Source organism: Hyla sarda, chromosome 9, assembly GCF_029499605.1.
Source record: "Hyla sarda isolate aHylSar1 chromosome 9, aHylSar1.hap1, whole genome shotgun sequence".
Classification (NCBI taxonomy): domain Eukaryota; kingdom Metazoa; phylum Chordata; class Amphibia; order Anura; family Hylidae; genus Hyla; species Hyla sarda.
The window spans coordinates 102,208,949-102,230,796 of NC_079197.1; the positions used below are offsets into that span (position 1 = coordinate 102,208,949).

Consider the following 21,848-nt stretch of genomic DNA (forward strand, 5'->3'; position numbering starts at 1 on the left):
TGGAGGATGCCTGCAGTGGACTACAAGTGCCACAATAGAATCCTACACCAGGTAAACGGTGTGGATGTGTAACAATTAGAATACAATACAGAAATGTAGGTGCACTACTGTGGTAGATGTATACAATGACATTGGCTAATCCCTCAACACTGATGTTAAAATTGAGACATTCGCCAGTGTATCCTTATATTAAGGACACACCAGAGCCCGCACACAAACGCCAAGGTTTCTCAGATGGCACGGGACCTAACGCTAACCTACCTGTGCGTAATAAGCAAAAACCAGGGGCCAGTGGGCAATTACAGCAGCACTAGGTCGACATGTAGCCTGCTCCCAGTTCCCTCCAGCGTGACTAAGCACACATACAATGGAAGGGGGGAGAGAGGCTACAAGCCCCACCCAAGTTGGCTGATATAGGTGCATGGCCTCACAGGTGCAACCCTAATGCTGCCTGGAAAATGTTCAAGGCGCATTAACATATGGAGTGTCCTTAATATAAGGATACACTGGCGAATGTCTCAATTTTAACATCAGTGTTGAGGGATTAGCCAATGTCATTGTACACATCTACCACAGTAGTGCACCTACATTTCTGTATTGTATTCTAATTGTTACACATCCACACCGTTTACCTGGTGTAGGATTCTATTGTGGCACTTGTAGTCCACTGCAGGCATCCTCCATTGTATGCATTTTTATGCTGGGGATCGCCCCTAGCAACGGACTACAAGGGCAGGATCTGCTCCCCCAGTATATATGCACAACTGCATTTGGGGTTGAGCACCTCCAGCCATTTGAGACCACGTTTTTTGTTGTTGTTTGTAAATTTATACGTGGAGGTGTGTAAACTCCATATGTTAATGCGCCTTGAACATTTTCCAGGCAGCATTAGGGTTGCACCTGTGAGGCCATGCACCTATATCAGCCAACTTGGGTGGGGCTTGTAGCCTCTCTCCCCCCTTCCAATGTATGTGTGCTCAGTCACGCTGGAGGGAACTGGGAGCAGGCTGCATGTCGGCCTAGTGCTGCTGTAATTGCCCACTGGCCCCTGGTTTTTGCTTATTACGCACAGGTAGGTTAGCGTTAGGTCCCGTGCCATCTGAGAAACCTTGGCGTTGGTGTGCGGGCTCTGGTGTGTCCTTAATATAAGGATACACTGGCGAATGTCTCAATTTTAACATCAGTGTTGAGGGATTAGCCAATGTCATTGTATACATCTACCACAGTAGTGCACCTACATTTCTGTATTGTATCCTTTCTTGGTGAAAATTCCAAAATTTTATGAAAAAATTTAAAATTTTGCATTTTTTTTTAACTTTGAAGCTCTCTGCTTATAAGGAAAATGAATATTCCAAATAAATTATATATTGATTCACATATACAATATGTCTACTTTATGTTTGCATCATAAAGTTGACATGTTTTTACTTATGAAAGACTTCAAAGTTCAGCAGCAATTTTCCAATTTTTCACAAAATTTTCTAAATCTGATTTTTTTCAGGGACCAGTTAGGTTTTGAAGTGGATTTGAGGGGCCTTCTTATTAGAAATACCCCATAAATGACCCAATTATAAAAACTGCACCCTCAAAGTATTCAAAATGACATTCAAAAGGTTTGTTAACCCTTTTGGTGTTTCACAGGAATAGCAGCAAGTTGAAGGAGAAAATTCAAAATCTTCATTTTTTACACTCGCATGTTCTTGTAAACCCAGTTTTTGCATTTTTACAAGGGGTAAAAAGAGAGAAATGTTCTTAAAATGTGTAACCCAATTTCTCTCGAGTAAGGAAATACATGTGTATGTCAAGTGTTCGGCGCAGTAGAGGGCTCATAAGGGAAGGATCGACATTGGGATTTTGGAGAGTGAGTTTTTCTGAAATGTTTTTTGGGGGGCATGTCACATTTAGGAAGCCCCTATGGTGCCAGGACATCAAAAAAAAAAACCACATGGCATACTATTTTGGCAACTACACCCCTCAAGGAACGTAACAAGGAGTCCAGTGAGCCTTAACACCCCACAGGTGTTTGACTACTTTAAAGTCGACGTTAAAGTTGGATGTGTAAACATTTTTTTTTTTTTTTTCACTAAAACGCTAGTTTTCCCCTGAAATTTTAAATTTTTACAAGGAGTAATAGGAGAAAATGCCCCCCCAAAATTTGTAACCCCATCTCTTCTGAGTATGGAGGTACCCCATAAGTTGACCTGAAGTGCACTACGGGTGAACTACAATGCTCAGAAGAGTAGGAGTCATATTTTGGCTTTTTGAGAGCAAATTTTGCTCGGGGAGCATGTCGCATTTAGGAAGCCCCTATGGTGCCAGAACAGCAAAAAAAATGGACGTCAAATGCACTGCAGGAGCGGTACAATGCTCAGAAGAGAAGGAGTCACATTTGCTAATTTTGCTCAAATGGGGGGGGGGGGGGGGCGGCCATGTCGCATTTACTGCCAGAAAAGCAAAAAAAATTTAATTTGTAAATACATTTCTTTGGAAAAAGGACATACCTCGTATCGGGGCGTAAAACAGATCTCCGGTGCACACTGGCCAAGGAGGAACAGGAGGGCAGTCAGGGGCCTTGAGCTTCTGCCTATGGAGCCAGAACAGTGGAACCCCCCCCCTCAAGGGGCATCATATGGGGTACACTAATAACAGTGGGACATAAAAGGATAAAACAGGTTATGTTCCCAGAATGATGACCCAGAGCATAGTCAAAACCCTATGCTCTGAGTAATCATTCTGGGAATGTGATGTGTGTGGCCGTCCCTAACCTGTTGCCTCAAATGCGCACCCGCTCAGGTGGAGAGAGAGCGCTGCGCATTTGAGGCAACATAAAAAGTCCCCGATGATAGTGACTCAGTGACCCATGACCCAGAGAAAAAAAATACCCCAGAGGTCTTATCATTTTTTTTTTTTTTTTTTTTTTTTTAGTTTTTGGGCAATTTAGTGGTTTTATGGGGTTAAAACTTGGAATGCACTCTGGACTTGGTACATTGGGGTCAAATTATGGAAAATTAAAAGAGAACATTTTTCTGTGTGTGGGGGGTGACGGGGATGTATGTAGTGTGTGTGCTTGGTGTATACTATATATAACTGTGTGTGATTTAGAAATCACACACCATTATATGAACAAAAATAAAAAGCTGCGGCCCAAGCTGGGGGCTGATGACCGCCCTGGGCATTTGCGCGGGACGCCTGCTGAACGATATCAGCAGGCATCCCGGTCCGGTCCCCGCCTGCCGCGCGGCGGGGACCGAAATTCCCATGGGCGCATGGATACGCCCTGGGTCCTTAAGTACCAGGACGCCCTAGGTCCTTAAATGGTTAAGGTTCACTGTACTCCTTGTTACATTCATTGAGGGGTGTAGTTTCCCAAATAGTATGCCATGTGTTTTTTTTTTTGTTTGTTTTCTTTTTCTTTTCTTTTTGCTGTTCTGGCACCATGGGCGCTTCCTAAATGCGACATGCCTCACAAAAACCATTTCAGCAAAATTTCTTTCTCAAAAATCCTATGGTCGCTCCTTCCCTTCTGAGCCCTCTACTGCATCCGCAGAGTGCTTTGCATACACATATGAGGTATTTCCATACTCAAGAAATTGGGTTACAAATTTTGGGGGGCTTTTTCTCCTTATGCACCTTGTAAAAATTAAGAAAAAAAATGGGGCTACAAGAACATGTTACTGCAAAAAATTTTGATTTTAAGTTTTCTCTTCCACTTTGCTGCTATTGCTGTGAAACACCTAAAGGGTTAACAAACTTTCTGAATGTCATTTTGTATACTTCGAGGGGTGCAGTTTCTATAATGGGGTCACTTATGGGGGTTTCTCACAGAAAGGCCCCTCAAATCCACTTTAAACTGAACTGGCCCCTAAAAAATTAAGATTTTGGAATCTGGAAATTTGGAAAATTGCTGCTAAACTTTGAAGCCCTCTAATGTCTTCAAAAAGTAACATGTCAACTTTATGATGCCAACATAAAGTAGACATATTGTATATGTGAATGAATATATAATTTATTTGGTATGTCCATTTTCCTTATAAGCAGAGAGTTTAAAAGTTAGAAAAAATGCAAAAATTTCAACATTTTCATGAAATCTTGGAGTTTTTCACCAAGAAATGATATAACTATCGGCAAAAATTTAGCACTATATTAAAGTAGAATGTTGCGAAAACAGTCTCTGAATCAAATTCATAAGTAAAAGCATCCCAGAGTTATTAATGCATAAAGTGAAGGTGGTCAGATGTGCAAAAAAATCTGTGTCCTTAAAGCGTACCAGTCAGATACAACAACTTTTTTTTTTTTTTAATATATCACTTAGTACCTAATCCTGACCATGTAAATCAAATTTTTGTGCCTAGCACCTTTTTTAATTTTTTTTTATTGCCCTTTTAATTTAGCTCACTAGTCTGAATTCCTCTTAAAGGGAGGGGGTGTGGCATCACTGTGCAGGTCTCCACCCCCTCTCAGTATGCTGTCTGCTCACATCTCCCCTAGCATTAGCAAAACTCCAACTCCCAGCTTGTCCTCACTGACAGTAGCAGGACACAAGCTGACAGTGGGAGGATTTTTCCCTCAGCTGTGAGCCCTGCGCCCACAGCTGTCAATCAAGGAAGTGTGTCTATGACGCATGGACACAACAGGACTAGTATGTGTTAAAGCAAGCTGGGGGGGGGGGGCGCAGATATTTGACTGACTTTTTCAGTATGAAATACTGAAAACTTTCTAATGAAAGCAATTGTAAGACCTATTGGGCTATGTCCTTAACGGGTTAAAGGCTCATTCCTCTCAAGCCATGACTGTCAGACTTTTGGCAGAAAAGGCATTAGAATCTGTAGAAGAGATATGGAGAGCAGTAATGGGAGAAAGTACATACATTTATAAAGCACTACAAACTTTCAGCTATCCTAGATATGGCTTTTGGACAACTACAAGTGATAAGGATTTTTATCAGTGACCAAGTAAATATCTAACCCCTATCCGAAGTAGTGAAAACAGGGAGAACAAGCAGAGTTAACATGGAGAATGGGCCTTGTCAAATAGTCTTTTTACACTGGATACATACACACGCGCACATATATAGATCATAATAGATAATATTAATATCTCTAATCTTCCCGTCCCAGCGCGTGACCTGAAGGTTTATGGCGGCACGTGGCTGTGTGAATGGAGAGGCCAGGCAGCGCCTCTCCTCTGGGTTCCTCACCACGGCCTCTTTTTACAACCGGTGGGCAATACCTGCATCCACATTCCTATGCTCCACCCCTCCACAATGCGGGTGTTGGCGGTTCTCTGCTCCTGGAGTGCCTTTTTTCATCCCCCTTCCTCAGGGGGTACAGGGATAAGGGAGCTTGGCAGATCAGAGCATGGTTTTTCCTCTCGACCACCGCTTGTATTCTCCTCGTCTAGGGGGACTGAGCGCTTTGTAATACCAGGATGGAGCCTCCTCCCTCTCCCCACTATATAGGTGGGTATTGGGCTGGGCGCTTGTTTTTTGTCTGTGAGCATTCAGAGGAGTTTTTGGCTGCCTATACTTGTTTGCTTTTGCCCACTATTGCAGCCTGGCTCGCTTCCAGTTTCTTGGTTGTCTACTGCTGCAGCCTTGGCAATCTCCTCTGTTGGCAGAGTTTCGGCACTCGTGACTCAACAGCCGGTCTAGCCACTGTCTGTTGTTGGGGCCCTTCCATTGCTCTCCTCCTTCATCGGCGCAATCTCCCTGGAGGGTGTTTTCATCCTTCTCTTTGACAGTGCCAGCTGTCCTACTCTGACACCTCTGTCCCTGGAATAACCCTCCTGTGCCCTGCTGGGTTTCCTATCCTTCCCCTTCCGTCCCGTCCTGGTGGGAGGTTGCTTAAGAGAGCTCTGGTCCACTTGGGCCACTGGGGTCGAAGGCCAGTTAATTCCCTTGTCTTGGACACTATCCCAGGATGCTGTGGTGTGCCTTCTTTTCTAGGTCGGCCCTCATGGTTCTGGGGCCTTGCTGATGTTTCAGGTCTCGAGCATGTATAGCAATCCTACCCAGACTTCTTTGCGATCCCACTTGTGGGGCATTTTTTTTTTTCCCACTCTTTCTCTGTTTCATCACGGAAGTTTGTCACCCAGAGCATTTTACGAACCTGGGTTTCCTTATCCTTCGGGTGTTAGTCTTTCAGGAGACTCAGGATCCTCCAATGCCCATTTCTGTCTTTTGGGAGTTCCGGGAGGCTCTTCTCAGAGAGTTCTGCTACTTTTTTGTCCGTTCTTCCTTCTTTCCATGTACTTGTTGGTCACTTTGCCCTTTTTGTCTTCCAGCCGGGCTATCCCTCTGTCTTGTGCTATGTTCCTTCACCTTGTTTCCTACTTCCTTCAGGGTGGTTCCTGCCCATCTGGTTTCCTCGTCGTCCTTTTTCTTGACTCTCCGTATGGACGTAGGTTTAGAGTCTCTGCTAAGCACACTCCCTTCCTTGGTATCCTAGTCAATATCCATGGATGGGGAACTCCGGGAGCTCAGTTTCTGGGCCTCGGTTGTCTCTGGCCTGGGGTCTTGTCCGCAGGCCTTACGGACATGTGGGTTCAGTCTCTGGACTGCTCCCCTTTCGCTAGTGGTTGTGTTTTCCGACCCTAGGGGACTGCTTTGGTACGTCCAATCAGTAAGGTGTCCCCCAACGAAGAAGCGACTGAGAAAAGGAGAGGTTTTTTTTTTGTACTCAACGTAAAATCTTTCTCGTAGCCTTCATTGGGGGTGGGGCACCCATTTTTTTCCACTTTAGTACGGATGGTGTGTATTCCGGTTATTGGGTTTTTATTTGGGATTCTTTTCTAGGGTCCTTCAAACATGTTCATTGTTGGCTTCTCCTACTGCTTTGTGACAAAACTTATTACCTCACTGCCGGTGGGTGGGTACATCCTGCCAGGGAGGAGCCGACTTTTTTTTTTTCCTAGTGTCAGCACCTCCTAGTGGCAAGAGCATATACCAATCAGTAAGGTGTCCCCCAATGAAGGCTACAAGAGATTCTACGGTGAGTACAAAAAAAAAAATCTCCTTTTCTCTATCGACTCCATTGGGGGAAAAAGACCGTGGGTGTATGCTGCTGTCTCTAGGAGGTGTGACACTATGATAATAAAAAAAAGTCGGCTCCTCCCAGCAGGATATACCCGCCTTCAGGCTCTGAGCTAATCAGTTTAAGCTTAGTGTCTGAAGGAGGTGGACATGGTCTGGAATTCTCCAGACCAGGTCTTCTGATTTTTTGTTTTCCTAGTATAGAGACGTGTTAGTTTTTTTTAAATTCCTTTTTCTTTTCTGTTTTCAGGTGGGGACTCAGGGACTCCGGTTCACTGTTTCCCCATTGCGAGTAAGGGGGCACAGACATTGCGTATATGCGCCGTTCACCCCCCCGCCAACGGTCAGCGCCTGGGTTGGTACCTCATGGGTCGCCTCGCTCGCGCATAGCAGCCAGGCGTTATGTAGGTAACTAAAGCTGACTGAAGACTTCACTGAAGACTCCATTAGGTAAGTTCTTCTGACTGAGGTAAGTACTCCCCCCCCCCCCCCCCCCCTTTTCTCCATAGGTACGGACTTGCAACCTCTGGAGACCCCCTGTTTTTGGCCCACCTTTCAGGTTATGGGCTGGCTTATACAGGGGTGGCACTTTTATTCTGCGGGAGCAGTGGCACCTGAGGGGGCATGTAATATATGGGGCACTTCACTTTATATATGTGTGTGTGTTTAGTGTGAATAAGTCCACAGCGCCTTATATGCGGCTGTTAGCCGCGGCGCTCTCAGCGCTGGCTTGCTTTCACTTTGCTGGCAGTGCCTTATACGTGGCTGATAGCCACGACGCTGGTTCGGGCCAGGAGCTTCAGCGCCAGCTTACTTTCACTTTCTCCGGCAGTCTCTGCCGGCGTTTAGGCCGCCCGCTCTATTCCCCCGAGCGCATATGCGGCTGACATGTGCGCTCGGGACAAGGAGCGGGCGCCATTACAGTTCTTCGTGGCCGGTCTATAGCTCTGCCCACAGGGCTGGGAGCTCTCAGAGGTGCGAAGCAGCCTCCAATCAGCGCCGTGGGCACGATTTTCAGTAAGAAGGGGTCAGTTAGTTAGTGCCTTGCTTCAGGCACGCCCCTCTCTTCCTATTGGCTGGCCTGTTCCTTCACTCTAGCTGCACGGAGCGAGTTCTCCTCACTGCAGCTGACAGGGGACACAGACTAGGGTGAGAAAGTTCCTGTTCTTTTTTCCACATTATGTCTGTACCCAGAGCTGTTCCTCCCTCTAAACAGAAACCTGGAACTTTAGTGACTTATTTTGTCTGTAAGCACTGTAATACCAAGATGTCTGGCTCTGCTGAGCCCACATGCCCTGCCTGCTCCACTGCTCCCCCAGACCCCCTGGTACCCCCTGATGCCCTTTTGGTCCCGGTGGGTTCAGCCGCTCCACCAGCCTAGGTTTCTTCCCTGACCCAGTATATGGCTCAGTGAAGGAGGGGAAAATCGGAAGCTGAGATTGCGCTGTTGCAGAAAGGTTCAAGGATACTGGTAGAAGTCTTAAATTCTTTTATTCTATTCACACAACGCATTTCTGGATATTAATAATCCTTTCTTCAGGCCAGTATATGGCTGACTTGACCCAAGTCTCCCGTTCGGTGGCTGAGGCCTCCTGGGAAGTGGTGTCCGCCTTGAAGGGGTCTTCCCAGCGCAGAACCTCCTGAGAGTGCCCGTTCCTCGTCTCCACATACTTCACGCTCTCACAAGCGTACTAAGGGTGCCTCGTCTGACTCTTTCATTGAGTCTTCAGATAGACATGAGCGTTCACCTCGTGGGTCCCGTCCCCCCTGTCATCTGGGCACAAACGTCGCTCCTCCAGAGGATGTTCTCGGAGTCGCCGCTCTGCCACGCCAGAGCTGCGTACCCGGTCATGGTCGCCCCCCCTCCAGGAATGCCTCTACTCATTCACATTCCCCTGGTAAACTGGTGGACGAGGCTTCTGAGCCGGCATCTGACTCAGAGGACCACTCGGACTGAATTGCAATGGTGAACTCATTGGTGATAGTCATAAGAGACACCTTTCACTTAGAGGACCCAGGATCTTCAGATGTCAATCCAGGAGTATCCTTTCATCGTGCTAAGCAAGCACCTCAAAGGTTGAGCTCTTGCGCTGACTTTGACAACATTCTGGAAATTGCATGGAAACATCCAGACAAGAGGTTTCCAGGAATCAAGACAATTTTAAGAACGTTATCCATTTGACAAGGACTTTGTCACTAAGGTGGTTTCCCCTCCCTCAGTGGATCCACCAATCTCCCGGATCTCTAAGGCGACTACACTGCCTCTGGCAGATGCCGCTGCCATCAAGGATCCCACAGACAAGAAGATAGAATCCTTAGCGAAGTTTGCTTCTGAAGCAGCTGGCTCTTCTCTTCTTCCCATCTTCGCCTCGACATGGGTGTCCAAGGCCCTGTCGGAGTGGTGCCTAAAGCTCCATCAGGATATCTTAGCGGGATCCCCCCAGAGGATCTATCTGCTCTGGCTCTCCAATGCTCTAAAGCTGGGGACTTTCTGTGCGCAGCTTCCATGCAGTCAGCCCATTGTTCTGCCTTTGCTGTGGGTCACCTAGCGGCTCTCCGCCGCTCTATGTGGCTTAAAGCTTGGAATGTGGATGCCGCTTCCAAAATGTCTCTCACTGAGCTTCCCTTTACGGGTGGCCGTATTTTTGGCAAACGCATTGATGAGATTATCTCTGAGGCAACGGGAGGTAAGAGTTCCTTGTTACCTCAAAATAAGGCTCGCCCTGCTTCCCAAAGGAAGTCCTTTTCCTTTCGGTCCTTTCGAACCTCTGGCTCCAGCAAAGAGACCGGGCAGGCACCCTCGCGGGACAAGAAGGCTCCCTCGTTCCGGGCATGCCTGTCTTGGAAGTCGAACTCCAACCGGCCCGGCCGTTTTGCGCCCAAATCAGGCAACCTTAAACCCACTTCTGCATGAAGTGAGGCCCCAACCCGAGGTTTCTTCTCGGGTGGGAGGTCGTCTCTTGCTTTTTCGAGACATCTGGACCTCACACATTCAGGACTCTTGGGTCAGGGACGTGGTGTCCAATGGTTACCGAATTGAATTCGCCTCCCTTCCGAGGGATCGCTTTTTTTCGATCCCGGGCCCCCCGGTCTACTCCTCTGGCAAAGCATTTTCGAGCGGCTCTCCAGTATCTGCTTCTCCAGGGGGTTATCGTTCCTCTTCCTCCAGGGGAACGGTTTTGGGGTTTCTATTCAAATCTTTTTGTGGTCCCCAAGAAGGACTGTTCTGTGCGACCAATCCTAGACCTCAAGCATCTCAACCGTCACCTTCTCATCCACCACTTCCGAATGGAATCTCTCCGTTCGGTGGTGACGTCCCTGGAACAAGGAGTTCCTTTCATCGGTGGACATCAAGGATGCCTACCTCCATGTGCCAATATTTCCAGGCCATCATCGGTACCTCCGCTTTGCGGTTCCGGAGGGGCACTTTCAATTCGTAGCCCTCCCCTTTGGTTTGGCCACAGCTCCTCGGGTCTTTACAAAGATCCTTGCGCCAGTGATGGGCCTGTTACGGTCGAGGGGAATCTCGGTGATACCCTATCTGGACGATCTTCTCATCAAGGCTCCAACCAGAGCCCAGACTCAGGAGAATCTGGACGTCACTCTCCACTCTCTGACTCGCTTCGGGTGGATGGTCAACCGGGACAAGTCAGTCCTCCGTCCTACCCAGTCTCTAACCTTTCTGGGACTTCGATTCGTCACTGCCTCTACCCGAATTTGTCTTCTACCCTTTGCCCAGTTTCATTACCGCCCCCTTCAACTGGCGACTCTCTCTCAATGGAACAGGTCTCCTCTGTCCCTCGATCGTCAGATTGTTCTCCCTCACAGGGTCCGTCAGTCTCTGCTCTGGTGGCTCCACTCCCCCCTTCTTCTACAAGGGCGGGCGTTTCTTCCCCTTCACTGGCAGGTTGTTACAACGGATGCCAACCTGTTGGGCTGGGGCGGCGTGTTCAGGGATTGGACGGTTCAGGGACTCTGGTCTCCCCAGGAGACCATTCTTCCGATAAACATATTGAAATTACGGGTGATTCTTCTTTGTCTTCTTCATTGGGAGTCCCGTCTTCAGTCCCGTCCTGTCTGCGTTCAGTCGGACAACGCCACGGCCGTGGCGTACATAAATCAACAGGGCGGCACTCGCAGCTCGGCAGCCATGTCCGAGGTGACCAAGATTCTCACCTGAGGGGAGAGCAAGGTTCCGGCCATTTTGGCAATCACATTCCGGGAGTGCTCAACTGGGAAACTGACTTCCTCAGTTGGTCCTCACCCGACCCCGGCGAGTGGGCTCTACATCCGGAGGTCTTCCCGCAGCTCTGCGACTTCTGGGGCATTACTGACGTGGACCTCTTCACGTCCCGGTACAATCGGAAGATCCTTCCTTTTGTGTCCAAGTCCCGGGACCCTCAGGCTCTGGCCGTGGATGCCCTAGTGACTCCTTGGGCGGGGTTTGCACTACCCTATCTGTTCCCTCCTCTTCCTCGCCTTCCTAGGGTGCTGAGGAAACTCAAGGCAGAGGACGTCCCCGCCATTCTGGTAGCTCCAGACCTGCTCCAGACCGTTCCGCCCGGACCTGCTCTCTCAGGGTCCTCTTTGCCACCTCAATTTACAGTTGCTACATTTGATGGCGTGGCGGTTGAGACCGCGGTTTTGAGGGCCCGCGGGTTCTCTTCCCAAGTCATTCACACCATGCTCAAGGCTCGTAAGCCCTCCTCCGCAAGAATTTACCACCGTACTTGGCGGTCTTATTTTCATTGTTGTGAAGCTGAGGACTTCTCCCCGGTAACCTTCTCGGTTCCCCGTCTTCTCTCCTTTTTGCAGTCGGGGTTGGAACTGGTGTTGTCTCTCTCTTCAATTAAAGGTCAGGTTTCGGCCCTTGCTGTTCTTTTCCAGCGGCTCCTGGCTTCTAATTCTCGTGTCAGGACCTTCCTTCAAGGAGTGGCGCACGCCGTTCCTCCTTATCAGTCACCCTTTCCCCTTTGGGACTTGAATTTGGTTCTGAGTGCCCTCCAGGGTGCACCCTTTTAGCCCCTTAGAGAGGTGTCTCTCCGCCTCCTTTCTTGGAAAGTGGTGTTTCTTGTTGCTATCACCTCCATCCGGAGGGTGTCTGAATTGACAGCTCTTTCCTGCCGTTCTCAGTTTCTGGTGATCCACCAGGACAAGGTTGTTTTCCAACCAGATCCTTCCTTTTTGCCTAAGGTGGTCTCGGCCTTTCATCTCAATGAGGACATTGTCCTTTTGTCCTGCTCCTTCTCATCCTAAAGAGCGCTTACTACACAAGCTGGATGTAGTTCGGGCTGTTCGGTCTTATCTCTCCATCACTTCTTCTTTTCGTCAGTGTGATTCCTTTTTCGTCCTTACGGAAGGTCGTTGCAAGGGACAACCTGCTTCCAAGGCCACCATTTCTCGGTGGATTCGGTCCGCCATTTCGGAAGCCTATCGCTGTAAGGGGAAGATTCCTTGTTTCAGGGTTGTGGCTCATTCTACCCGTTCTGTTGGGGCATCCTGGGCTCTCCAGAATAGAGCCTCGGCCTCGCAGATTTGCAAGGCAGCTACCTGGTCGTCTTTGTACACTTTCTCGAGGTTTTACTGAATTCATACTTTCGCATCTGCTGCTGCTAGTCTGGGTCGTAAAATGTTGCAGGCGCGCAGTGGATCGGCCGTCTGCCTGACTGCTTATCTGCCCACCCAAGGGACAGCTTTGGTACGTCCCACTGTCTGTGTCCCCCAATGGAGCCGATAGAGAAAAGGAGATTTTTGTTTACTTACCGTAAAATCTCTTTCTTGAAGGATTCATTGGGGGACACAGCTCCCGCCCTTTTTGGGAATTTCCTTTTGGTTCTCTGTCCGAGGGTGTGTTCAGTTATGTTTTTTCTTCTGGTACTCGGACAGTTTTGGGTTTTTCTTTGACCTGTTGGTCTCCTCCTATTGCTCTGGAACTTAAACTGATTAGCTCAGAGCCTGAAGGCGGGTAAATCCTGCTGGGAGGAGCCGACTTTTTTTTTTTTTTACCATAATGTCACACCTCCTAGAGACAGCAGCATACACCCACGGTCTGTCCCCAATTGATCCTTTCAGAAAGAGATTTTACGGTAAGTAAACAAAAATCTCCTTTTCTTCATAGGATTTCAAAAGTGCCCCTATAACATGTTGCATGTTTTTTTGGTGGATTTTTAAAAATTTGTATTCAAAGAGGTGACTGTGAGATGTACAGGAAATACTTTGGCGCTGGATAAAGTAAGCCGGACCACAAGAGGAAAAAAAAAAAAACAGGTCTGTTTAATGTGCAAAGATGCAACTCCTTTCGCTCCGCATGCCTCCTGAAGCTGCGCATGCGCAACGAAAGGCGTTGCATCTTTGCACATTAAACAGACCTGGTTTTTACTCTCGTGGTCCAACATGCTCTAGGCATCCAGCGCCAAAGTAATTCCAGTCACCTCTCTGAATATATCTACTCCAGGAAGGCTGTGGATGACTTACTATGTCCGCGCACTCTGCATTGTTGGGAGTTCACACAACCTGCTTTGGTAAGCGGCTGTTGGTTCTCCTCTCCCAACCCTGCCAGTTCGAGATCCTCCACACGAAGCGTCTTCTGTTCTTTCTTTTTCAGATTTTAAAAATGTAGGCATTTTTTTGTAAGCAGAGCAAAAATAGTTATGAAGCAGAAGCATGTTTTAACAACTTTTGGGAGCAGCAGTTAGCCTGCTTATGAACAGACACTTTTAATGCAGGACTTTCTTGATTTACAGGCACCTTGTTCCACTTGTTAATTTAAAACCAGTCACTCAAGTGATCCCCGTTCCGGCTTGGAATTCATCAACTAACCGCAAGGGAACAAGTTACCAAAAGATTGCTGCTGGATACCAAAGTGACATTGGTGTGTAAATTAAAACTATTTGGTTTGTATGATACATGCAAGTATATTAAATGTGAAAATATATAACCTTGTCAGCCTATATTCATACACTGTATTGTTTGTTTACTGTTGAAATGTAAGGGAATATTGCTCTTATGGTTGTAAAATTAGTGCAAAGGGATATTTAGGTGTCAATATAGAGGTTTTGAAAATCGGCATGAAGAAGCCTCTTGTGTGCAAAACCAAAATGCATTGCTCATTGGGTGCAGTACATTGATATACTCATTGGGTGCAGTTATCTTGCTATAGCATTCTATAAGTTTGACTGCTCCCTGAGCTGTGGAAATAGTTTGCTTTGCAGCCTGGTTCCAGACTTCTTGGTGTATAGAAAATCAAAAGCAAACCTGGCACAGCTCACACACACACACACACACACACACACACACACACACACACACACACACCTCTGCAGATATTAAAACAGTGCTGATGTAAGTTTTGTTAGATGTTTTGACAGCTGTTATATACTATGTTGAAAAAAGGTTTTGATTAGAAATGAATGAAGTTACAGTAATTCGATTCGTCTAGAATTTCTCGGCTCGTTGTTTCTGACTTTAGCCTGCATAAATTAGTTCAGCTTTCAGGTGATCCGGTGGGCTCGAAAAGGTGGATACAGTCCTAGGAGAGAGTCTCCAGCCCACCGGAGCACCTGAAAGCTGAACTCATTTATGCAGGCTAAAGTCAGCAACTGCCGAGAAGTTTGTGACAAATCGAATTACTGTAACTTTGCTCATCTCTAGTTTTGATGACTTAAACATTCACACTAGTATTGTACTTTGATGAAATCCACTTGATTTAATTTGTCAATCGTGGATTGGTAAAGCAGTTTCATACTATTATGTGCTGAGATGTATGGACTGTGAAAAATATAACTGGATATAACTCAGAGAATTATGGAGTGCCACTGGTTTTCTATATACAATTTGTGGCCTAACCTCTAGAGGAATTTAAAGGCATTGCTAAAAGTTAGGACTAGGTCCCACAATACATTGTAAATGAGAGGTTTTTAGGGATGTCCCAAAATACCAAACAGGAGCTATAGTTGGAATGTATCATTGGTTTAACCTCAGTCTGTTTAAAATCTACACCAGCCAAGGTCTGGCTTGCAAAACTGGCTGTGGACAGCATTTGGTTTAAAAAATAGTCAGAAGTGACCATACAAAATGCACCATATTTATCACATGGCGTGCAGCTTCTTTTTTTATTTTATAAATTTGGCACAACTACACATTGCCACCACACAAATTAGAGGTTTAGGAAAATAGTTTCCTGCACCACCCTTTATAAACCACCCTCCCCATATTTTGCTGTAGCCCCAATAAGTCTGAAGATATTTAAAAATGGTCAGAAAAGGGCCCAAATGCAAAAAAGAAAGCTAAAGAAACATCTGCAATTTTTAGACTATTTTTGCCTGTGATTCTCATTGCCTGTTAAAACGTGCCTCATAAATACTGTGTGTAAACATAGCATAAGAATGCCCACATCTTAAACACTCTATTATAGGACATCTGATTTGGTAGATGTAACCTTGTTTTGCCAAAAATGTGTTTTGTTTACTATTTCCCTTTTTTAACTTTTTTTTTTTTTTTTTCTCTTAGAACTTGACCTTAAATCTAGAAAGCGGCTGTTCAAGAAAGTATGTTGAAAGGCGGTTTGTAGGATGACTTATTACAGTGGGGTGGTCTTATTACCACCCAAATATGGTAATCTGCCTGGGGTGAGTTTTTTCTTATTATTTGCAGACTGCAGCCAATCTTGCGTCATATGAACATTTCAGACCTCCTCAATCTCCACATCGTCAGAGCCGTAGCTTTGGAATCCCAAAGTAAGTTTTATGAATTAACTGCTAAAACTAATATTATATTGTGTGGGTGTATAGGATATTGTTAATAGGCAGACATGTGCTTAAACTTAAAGTATACAGAATTTTATTTTTTTAACTCTTCTAAGAGATTATGTTTATTTCTCCAGTCTCCACACCATCACCCCTGAGATAAGTCTCCTCCTGATAGGGACAGGAAAAACATAGGTTATAAACCAAACCCCTTCCTTCTAACGCCAGTGTTTTTTCTTGTCCTTGTGAGGACAGGTTACACAGGAAATTATGTGTAGTATACTAAATAGCATTTTAGGGCTTTTTTTTGTTTTGTTTTTTCTCATTCCATACTGGGTATCCTGTGCAGCTGTGCAGACTCCCATTCCTTCTTTGGGCCTGGGGATTTGGTGAAATTTACAGGTTTTCCCTGCAAAGATTCTCCATGCTGCACCTCAGTGGGGTTATCATTGCGGGGTAATACAAGGAGCTCTCTTTGCAGCGCATCCCACATGTAGTGCCATTACCAGTTTTCTTCCGGTCTTGCCAGCTAGGGAATTCCTTGATAAGCTTACTACTTGTCACAATGTCGTCAGTTTGTGGTCACTTGCATTAGCGGGAGCACAGCATCAGGTGTCATCTGTATAGTCTGCAACTACTTATGGCACCAGATCTTGAATATTCAGTGCTTGTGATTACCATTATACCGGCTGCTGCAGGTTTTGCATCCAAAAACGATCACTCCAGTTAAGAGTACCAGGGAAGAGTCCTCTTCTGTGATGGTATCATGGAGTAATAGGCCTAGGTGGATTACATTGAATTGATCCTTTTATCCCTTTATGCTTGATTAGGGAGAAAGGGATTCTGCTGTCCCTGCAGTTGAAGCTAAACCTAAGGTTAAAAATATGCAGTCTGTTGTAAAGAGATACTGGACATGGCAACAAAGCTGCTTTGTAAAACAGTATTTTGATAACTTGGTAAAGGATGATTCCGTTGACTTAATGCAGGATATTAAAACTTTAACCACTTAGGAACCCAGGGCATACAGGTACTTAAGGACCCTGGTACTTAAGGACCCAGGGCATACCTGTACGCCTGTGGGAACTTCTCGGCTCGGCGTTTGCTGACTTTAGCCTGCATAAATTAGTTCATCTTTCAGGTGCTCCAGTGGGCTGGAAAAGGTGGATACAGTCCTAGGAGAGAGTCTGCTAGGACTGTATTCACCTTTTCCAGCCCACCGGAGCACCTGAAAGCTGAACTAATTTATGCAGGAAAAGTCATCAACTGCCGAGCCGAGAAGTTCGTGATGAATCGAATTTACTGTAAGTTCGCTCATCTCTAAGTGGCACCTAAGGGGGCATATATTATAGGGCACTTTACTTCTGGGGGCACTTTATTTTATTTATTTTATTTTATGCAGGCTAAAGTCGCCAACCGCCGAGAAGTCTGTGACGAATTGAATCGCTGTAACTTCGCTCATCTCTAGTTGCTGAGTCACCATCTTTGGGGACTTTATGTTGCCTCAAATGCTCAGTGCACTTTCCACCTGAGAGGGGTGCGCATTTGAGGCAACAGGTTAGTGTCGGCCACACACATCACATTCCCAGAATGATGATTCAGAGCATAGGGTTTGGGGTGGGCATATTTTTTTAGTTTTGGCTATGTTCTGGGTCATCATTCTGGGAACATAACCTATTTTATCATTTTACGGTCCAGTGTACCCCACTTTAGTAACTTGGTGTACGCCATGTAATGCTCCTTGAGGGGGGGGGGGTCCCACTGTTCTGGCTCCATAGGCTATGTAAATTCTCAATGAAAAATGTGGGGTAACCCCAGCATTTTAGTGTAAAAAAAAACTAAAAATTTCCTTTTCACATCCCACTTTAATGAACATTTCTCTATCGGCTCCATTTGGGGACACAGACCGTGGGGTGTATCTTGCTGTCTCTAGGAGGTGTGACACTATGGTAATAAAAAGTCAGCTCCTCCCAGCAGGATATACCCACCTTCAGGCTCTGAGCTAGTCAGTTTAAGCTTAGTGTCTGAAGGAGGTGGACGTGGGCTGGATTCTCCAGTCCAGGTCTTCTGTTTTTTATTTTCCTAGTGTAGGGACGTGTTAGTTTTTTATTCCCTTTCCTTTCTGTTTTCAGGTGGGGACTCAGGAACTGAGGTTCACTGTTACCCCATTGCGAGTAAGGGGGCACAGACATTGCGTATATGCGCTGTTAACCCCCCCCCCTTCTCAACGGTCAGCGCCTGGGTGGTACCTCATGGGTCCGGGTCCCCCTATGTCTCTGCTCGCCTCGCTTGCGCATAGCAGCTAGGCGTGATGCAGGGACCATAAGCTGGCTGAAGAATTCACTGAAGACTCCATTAGGTAAGTTCTTCTGACTGAGGTAAGTACTTTCCCCCCCTTTTTTTCTCCATAGGTATGGACTCACAACCTCTGGAGACCCCCTGTTTTTGGCCCACCTTCAGTTTTATGGGGCTGCATCTTTTTATTGGGGGAGCAGTGGCACTAGAGATAAGCGAACTTACAGTAAATTCGATTCGTCACGAACTTCTCGGCTCGACAGTTGATAACTTAAAAGAGTCTCCTAGGACTGTATCCACCTTTTCCAGCCCATTGGAGCACCTGAAAGCTGAACTAATTTATGCAGGAAAAGTCATCAACTGCCGAGCCGAGAAGTTCGTGATGAATCGAATTTACTGTAAGTTCGCTCATCTCTAAGTGGCACCTAAGGGGGCATATATTACAGGGCACTTTACTTCTGGGGGCACTTTATTTTATTATATGTGTGTGTGTGTGTGTGTGTGTGTGTGCTTGGTGCAACTACTTCAGCGCCTTATATGCGGCTGTCTGCCGCGGCGGTGTTCGGGCCTGGCGCTTCCAGCGCCGGCTTACTTTTGCTTTACTTCAGCGCCTTATCCGCGGCTTACAGCCGCGGCGCCGCTTCGAGCCGGGCGCTTCTGCGCCGGCTTACTTTAACTTTCGCCGGCCGTGTCGGCCGGCATTTAGGCCGCCCGCTCTATTCCCCCTAGCGCTATGCGGACTGGACATGGCGCTCGGGACAAGGAGCGGGCGCCATGACAGTCCTTCTCGGCCAGTCTTTGCTCCGCCCACAGGGCTGGGAGCATCCAGGGGCACCAAGCAGCCTCCAATCAGCGCCGTGGGCGCAATTTTCACAATGTTGGGGTCTTTTACTGGGTGCCTTTCGGGCACGCCCCTCCCTTTCTATTGGCTGGTCTTTTTTAGTCCCTTTAGCTGCGCTGTCAGGGAACACAGACAAGGGTGAGAAGGCTAGTCTCTATCTCTCTTTTTCCACCATTATGTCCGCTCCCAGTGCTGTTCCTCCCTCTAGTCAGAAACCTGGAACCTCAGTGACTTATTATTTTTGTAAGCTCTATAATACCAAGATGTCTGGCTCTTTTGAGCCCTCTTGCCCTGCCTGCTCCTCCAGACCCCCTGGTACCCCCTCATGCCCTTTCGGTCCCGGTGGGTTCAGCCGCTCCACCACCCTGGGTTTCTCCCTGACCCAGTATATAGCTGACTTGACCCAAGTCTCCCGTTCGGTGGCTGAGGCCTCCCGGGTAGTGGTGTCCGCCCGCTCCTCTTCTCCTCATGCTTCACGCCCTCACAAGCGTACTAGGGGTGCCTCATCTGACTCTTCCATTGAGTCTTCAGATAGACGTGGGCATTCCCCTCGTGGGTCCAGCCCCCCCACCCCCCTGTCACCTGGGCACGAACGTCGCTCCTCCAGAGGACGTTCTTGGAATCGCCGCTCTGCCACGCCAGAGCTGCGTACGCGGTCAGGGTCACCCCCCCCTCCAGGACTGCCTCTACTCATTCACTTCCCCTGGTGAACTGGTGGACGAGGCTTCCGAGCCGGCATCTGACTCAGAGGACCGCTCGGACTCAATTGCAACGGTGAACTCATTGGTGACAGCCATAAGACACACCTTTCGCCTAGAGGACCCAGGATCTTTGGATGTCAATCCAGAAGTATCCTTTCATCGTGCTAAGCCAGCACCTCAAAGGTTCAGTTCTCACGCTGACCTTGACGACATTCTGGAATCTGCATGGAAACATCTAGACAAGAGGTTCCCGGGAATCAAGACAATCCAAGAACGTTATCCATTTGTCAAGGACTTTGTCGCTAAGGTGGTTTCCCCTCCTTCAGTGGATCCACCAATCTCATGGATCTCTAGGGCGACTACACTGCCTCTGGCAGTTGCCGCTGCTTTCAAGGATTCCACGGACAAGAAGATAGAATCCTTAGCGAAGTTTGCTTCTGAAGCAGCTGGCTCTTCTCTTCTTCCCATCTTTGCCTCGACATGGGTGTCCAAGGCCCTGTCGTAGTGGTGCCAAAAGCTCCATCAGGATATCTTAGTGGGATCCCCCCCAGAGGATCTATCTGCTCTGGCTCTCCAATGCTCTAAAGCTGGGGACATTCTGTGCGCAGCCTCCACGTAGTCAGCCCATTGTTCTGCCTTGCTGTGGGTCACCTAGCGGCTCTCCGCCGCTTTATGTGGCTTAAAGCTTGGAATTCGGATGCCGCTTCCAAAGGGTATCTCACTGAGCTTCCCTTTACGGGTGGCCGTCTTTTTGCCAAACGCCTCGATGAGATTATCTCCGAGGAAACGGGACTTAAGAGTTCCTTGTTACCTCAAAATAAGGCTCGCCCTTCTTCCCAATGGAAGCCCTTTTTCCTTTCGGTCATTTCGGACCTCTGGTTCCAGCTAAGGGTCTGGGCAGGTGCCCTTGCGGGACAAGAAGGCTCCCTCGTGCCGGCCACGCCCGACTTGGAAGTCGGACTCCAACTGGTCCGGCCGTTTTGCGCCCAAATCGGGCAACCGCAAGCCCACTTCTGCATGAAGTGAGGCCCCCACCCGCGGTTTCTTTCGGGTGGGAGGTCATCTCTTGTTTTCCGAGACATCTGGACTTCACACATTCAGGACTCTGGGGTCAGGGATGTGGTGTCCAACGGTTACTGGATCGAATTCGCCTCCCTTCCAAGGGATCGTGTTTTTCGATCCCGCGCTCCCGGTCTCTTCCTCTGGCGAAGCAATTTCTCCAGTCTCTGCTTCTCCAGAGGGTTATTGTTCCCGTTCCTCCAGGGGAACGTTTTCGGGGTTTCTATTCAAATTTTTTTTTTTGTGGTCCCCAAGATGGACGGTTCTGTGCGACCACTCCAACCGTCACCTTCTCATCCACCACTTCAGAATGGAATCTCTCCGTTCGGTGGTGGCGTCCATGGAACAAGGGGAGTTCCCTTCATCGGTGGACATCAAGGATGCCTACCTCCATGTGCCAATATTTCCGGGCCATCGTCGGTACCTCTGCTTGTGGTTCCGGAGGGACACTTTCAATTCATAGCCCTCCCTTTGGTTTGGCCACGGCTGCTCGGATCCTTTATAAGATCCTTGCGCCAGTGTTGGGCCTGTTTGGTCGAGGGGAATCTCGGTGACATCCTATCTAGACGACCCTCTCATCAAGGCTCCGACCAGAGCCCAGACTATGGAGAATCTGGACGTTACTCTCCACTCTCTGACTCGCTTTGGGTGGATGGTCTACCAGGACAAGTCAGTCCTCAGTCCTACCCAGTCTCTAACCTTCCTGGGACTTCGATTCGTGGCCTCTGCTGCATTTGTCTTCCGCCGGACAAACGTCTGGCGCTCTGGTCGGGGGGTCTGCTCCCTTCGGACCCAGATATCAGTCTCCATCTGCACAATATGGACGTCCTGGGTCGGGTGGTGGAAACTATGGAGGCCGTACCCTTTGCTCAGTTTCATTACCACCCCCTTCAACTGGCGATTCTCTCTCGATGGATCAAGTCTCCTCTGTCCCTCGATCGTCAGATTGTTCTCCCTCGCAGGTTCCGTCAGTCTCTGCTCTGGTGTCTCTGCTCCCCCCTTCTCCAAGGGCGGTCATTTCTTCCTTCTCTGGCAGGTTGTTACAATGGTTGCCAGCCTGTCTGGCTGGGGTGGCGTGTTCAGGGATTGGATGGTCCAGGGACTCTGGTCTCCACTGGAGACCCCTTTTTCTGATACATATTGGAATTAGGGCGATTCTTCTTCTTTGTCTTCTTCATTGG

The 21,848-nt window shown here is 47.7% G+C and overlaps 1 protein-coding gene across 8 annotated transcripts in view; it reads left to right on the forward strand.

The window, feature by feature from the left end:
- Nucleotides 1-21,848, forward strand: part of LOC130290373 (putative bifunctional UDP-N-acetylglucosamine transferase and deubiquitinase ALG13) — a 167,942-nt gene that overhangs the window by 94,751 nt on the left and 51,343 nt on the right. For all 8 annotated transcript variants that reach the window (XM_056537934.1, XM_056537936.1, XM_056537929.1 and 5 more), the window contains 3 exons: nt 13,774-13,901; nt 15,539-15,576; nt 15,683-15,765. In XM_056537934.1, the coding sequence (XP_056393909.1) occupies nt 13,774-13,901; nt 15,539-15,576; nt 15,683-15,765 (249 nt within the window). The remainder of the gene's footprint in view (nt 1-13,773; nt 13,902-15,538; nt 15,577-15,682; nt 15,766-21,848) is intronic.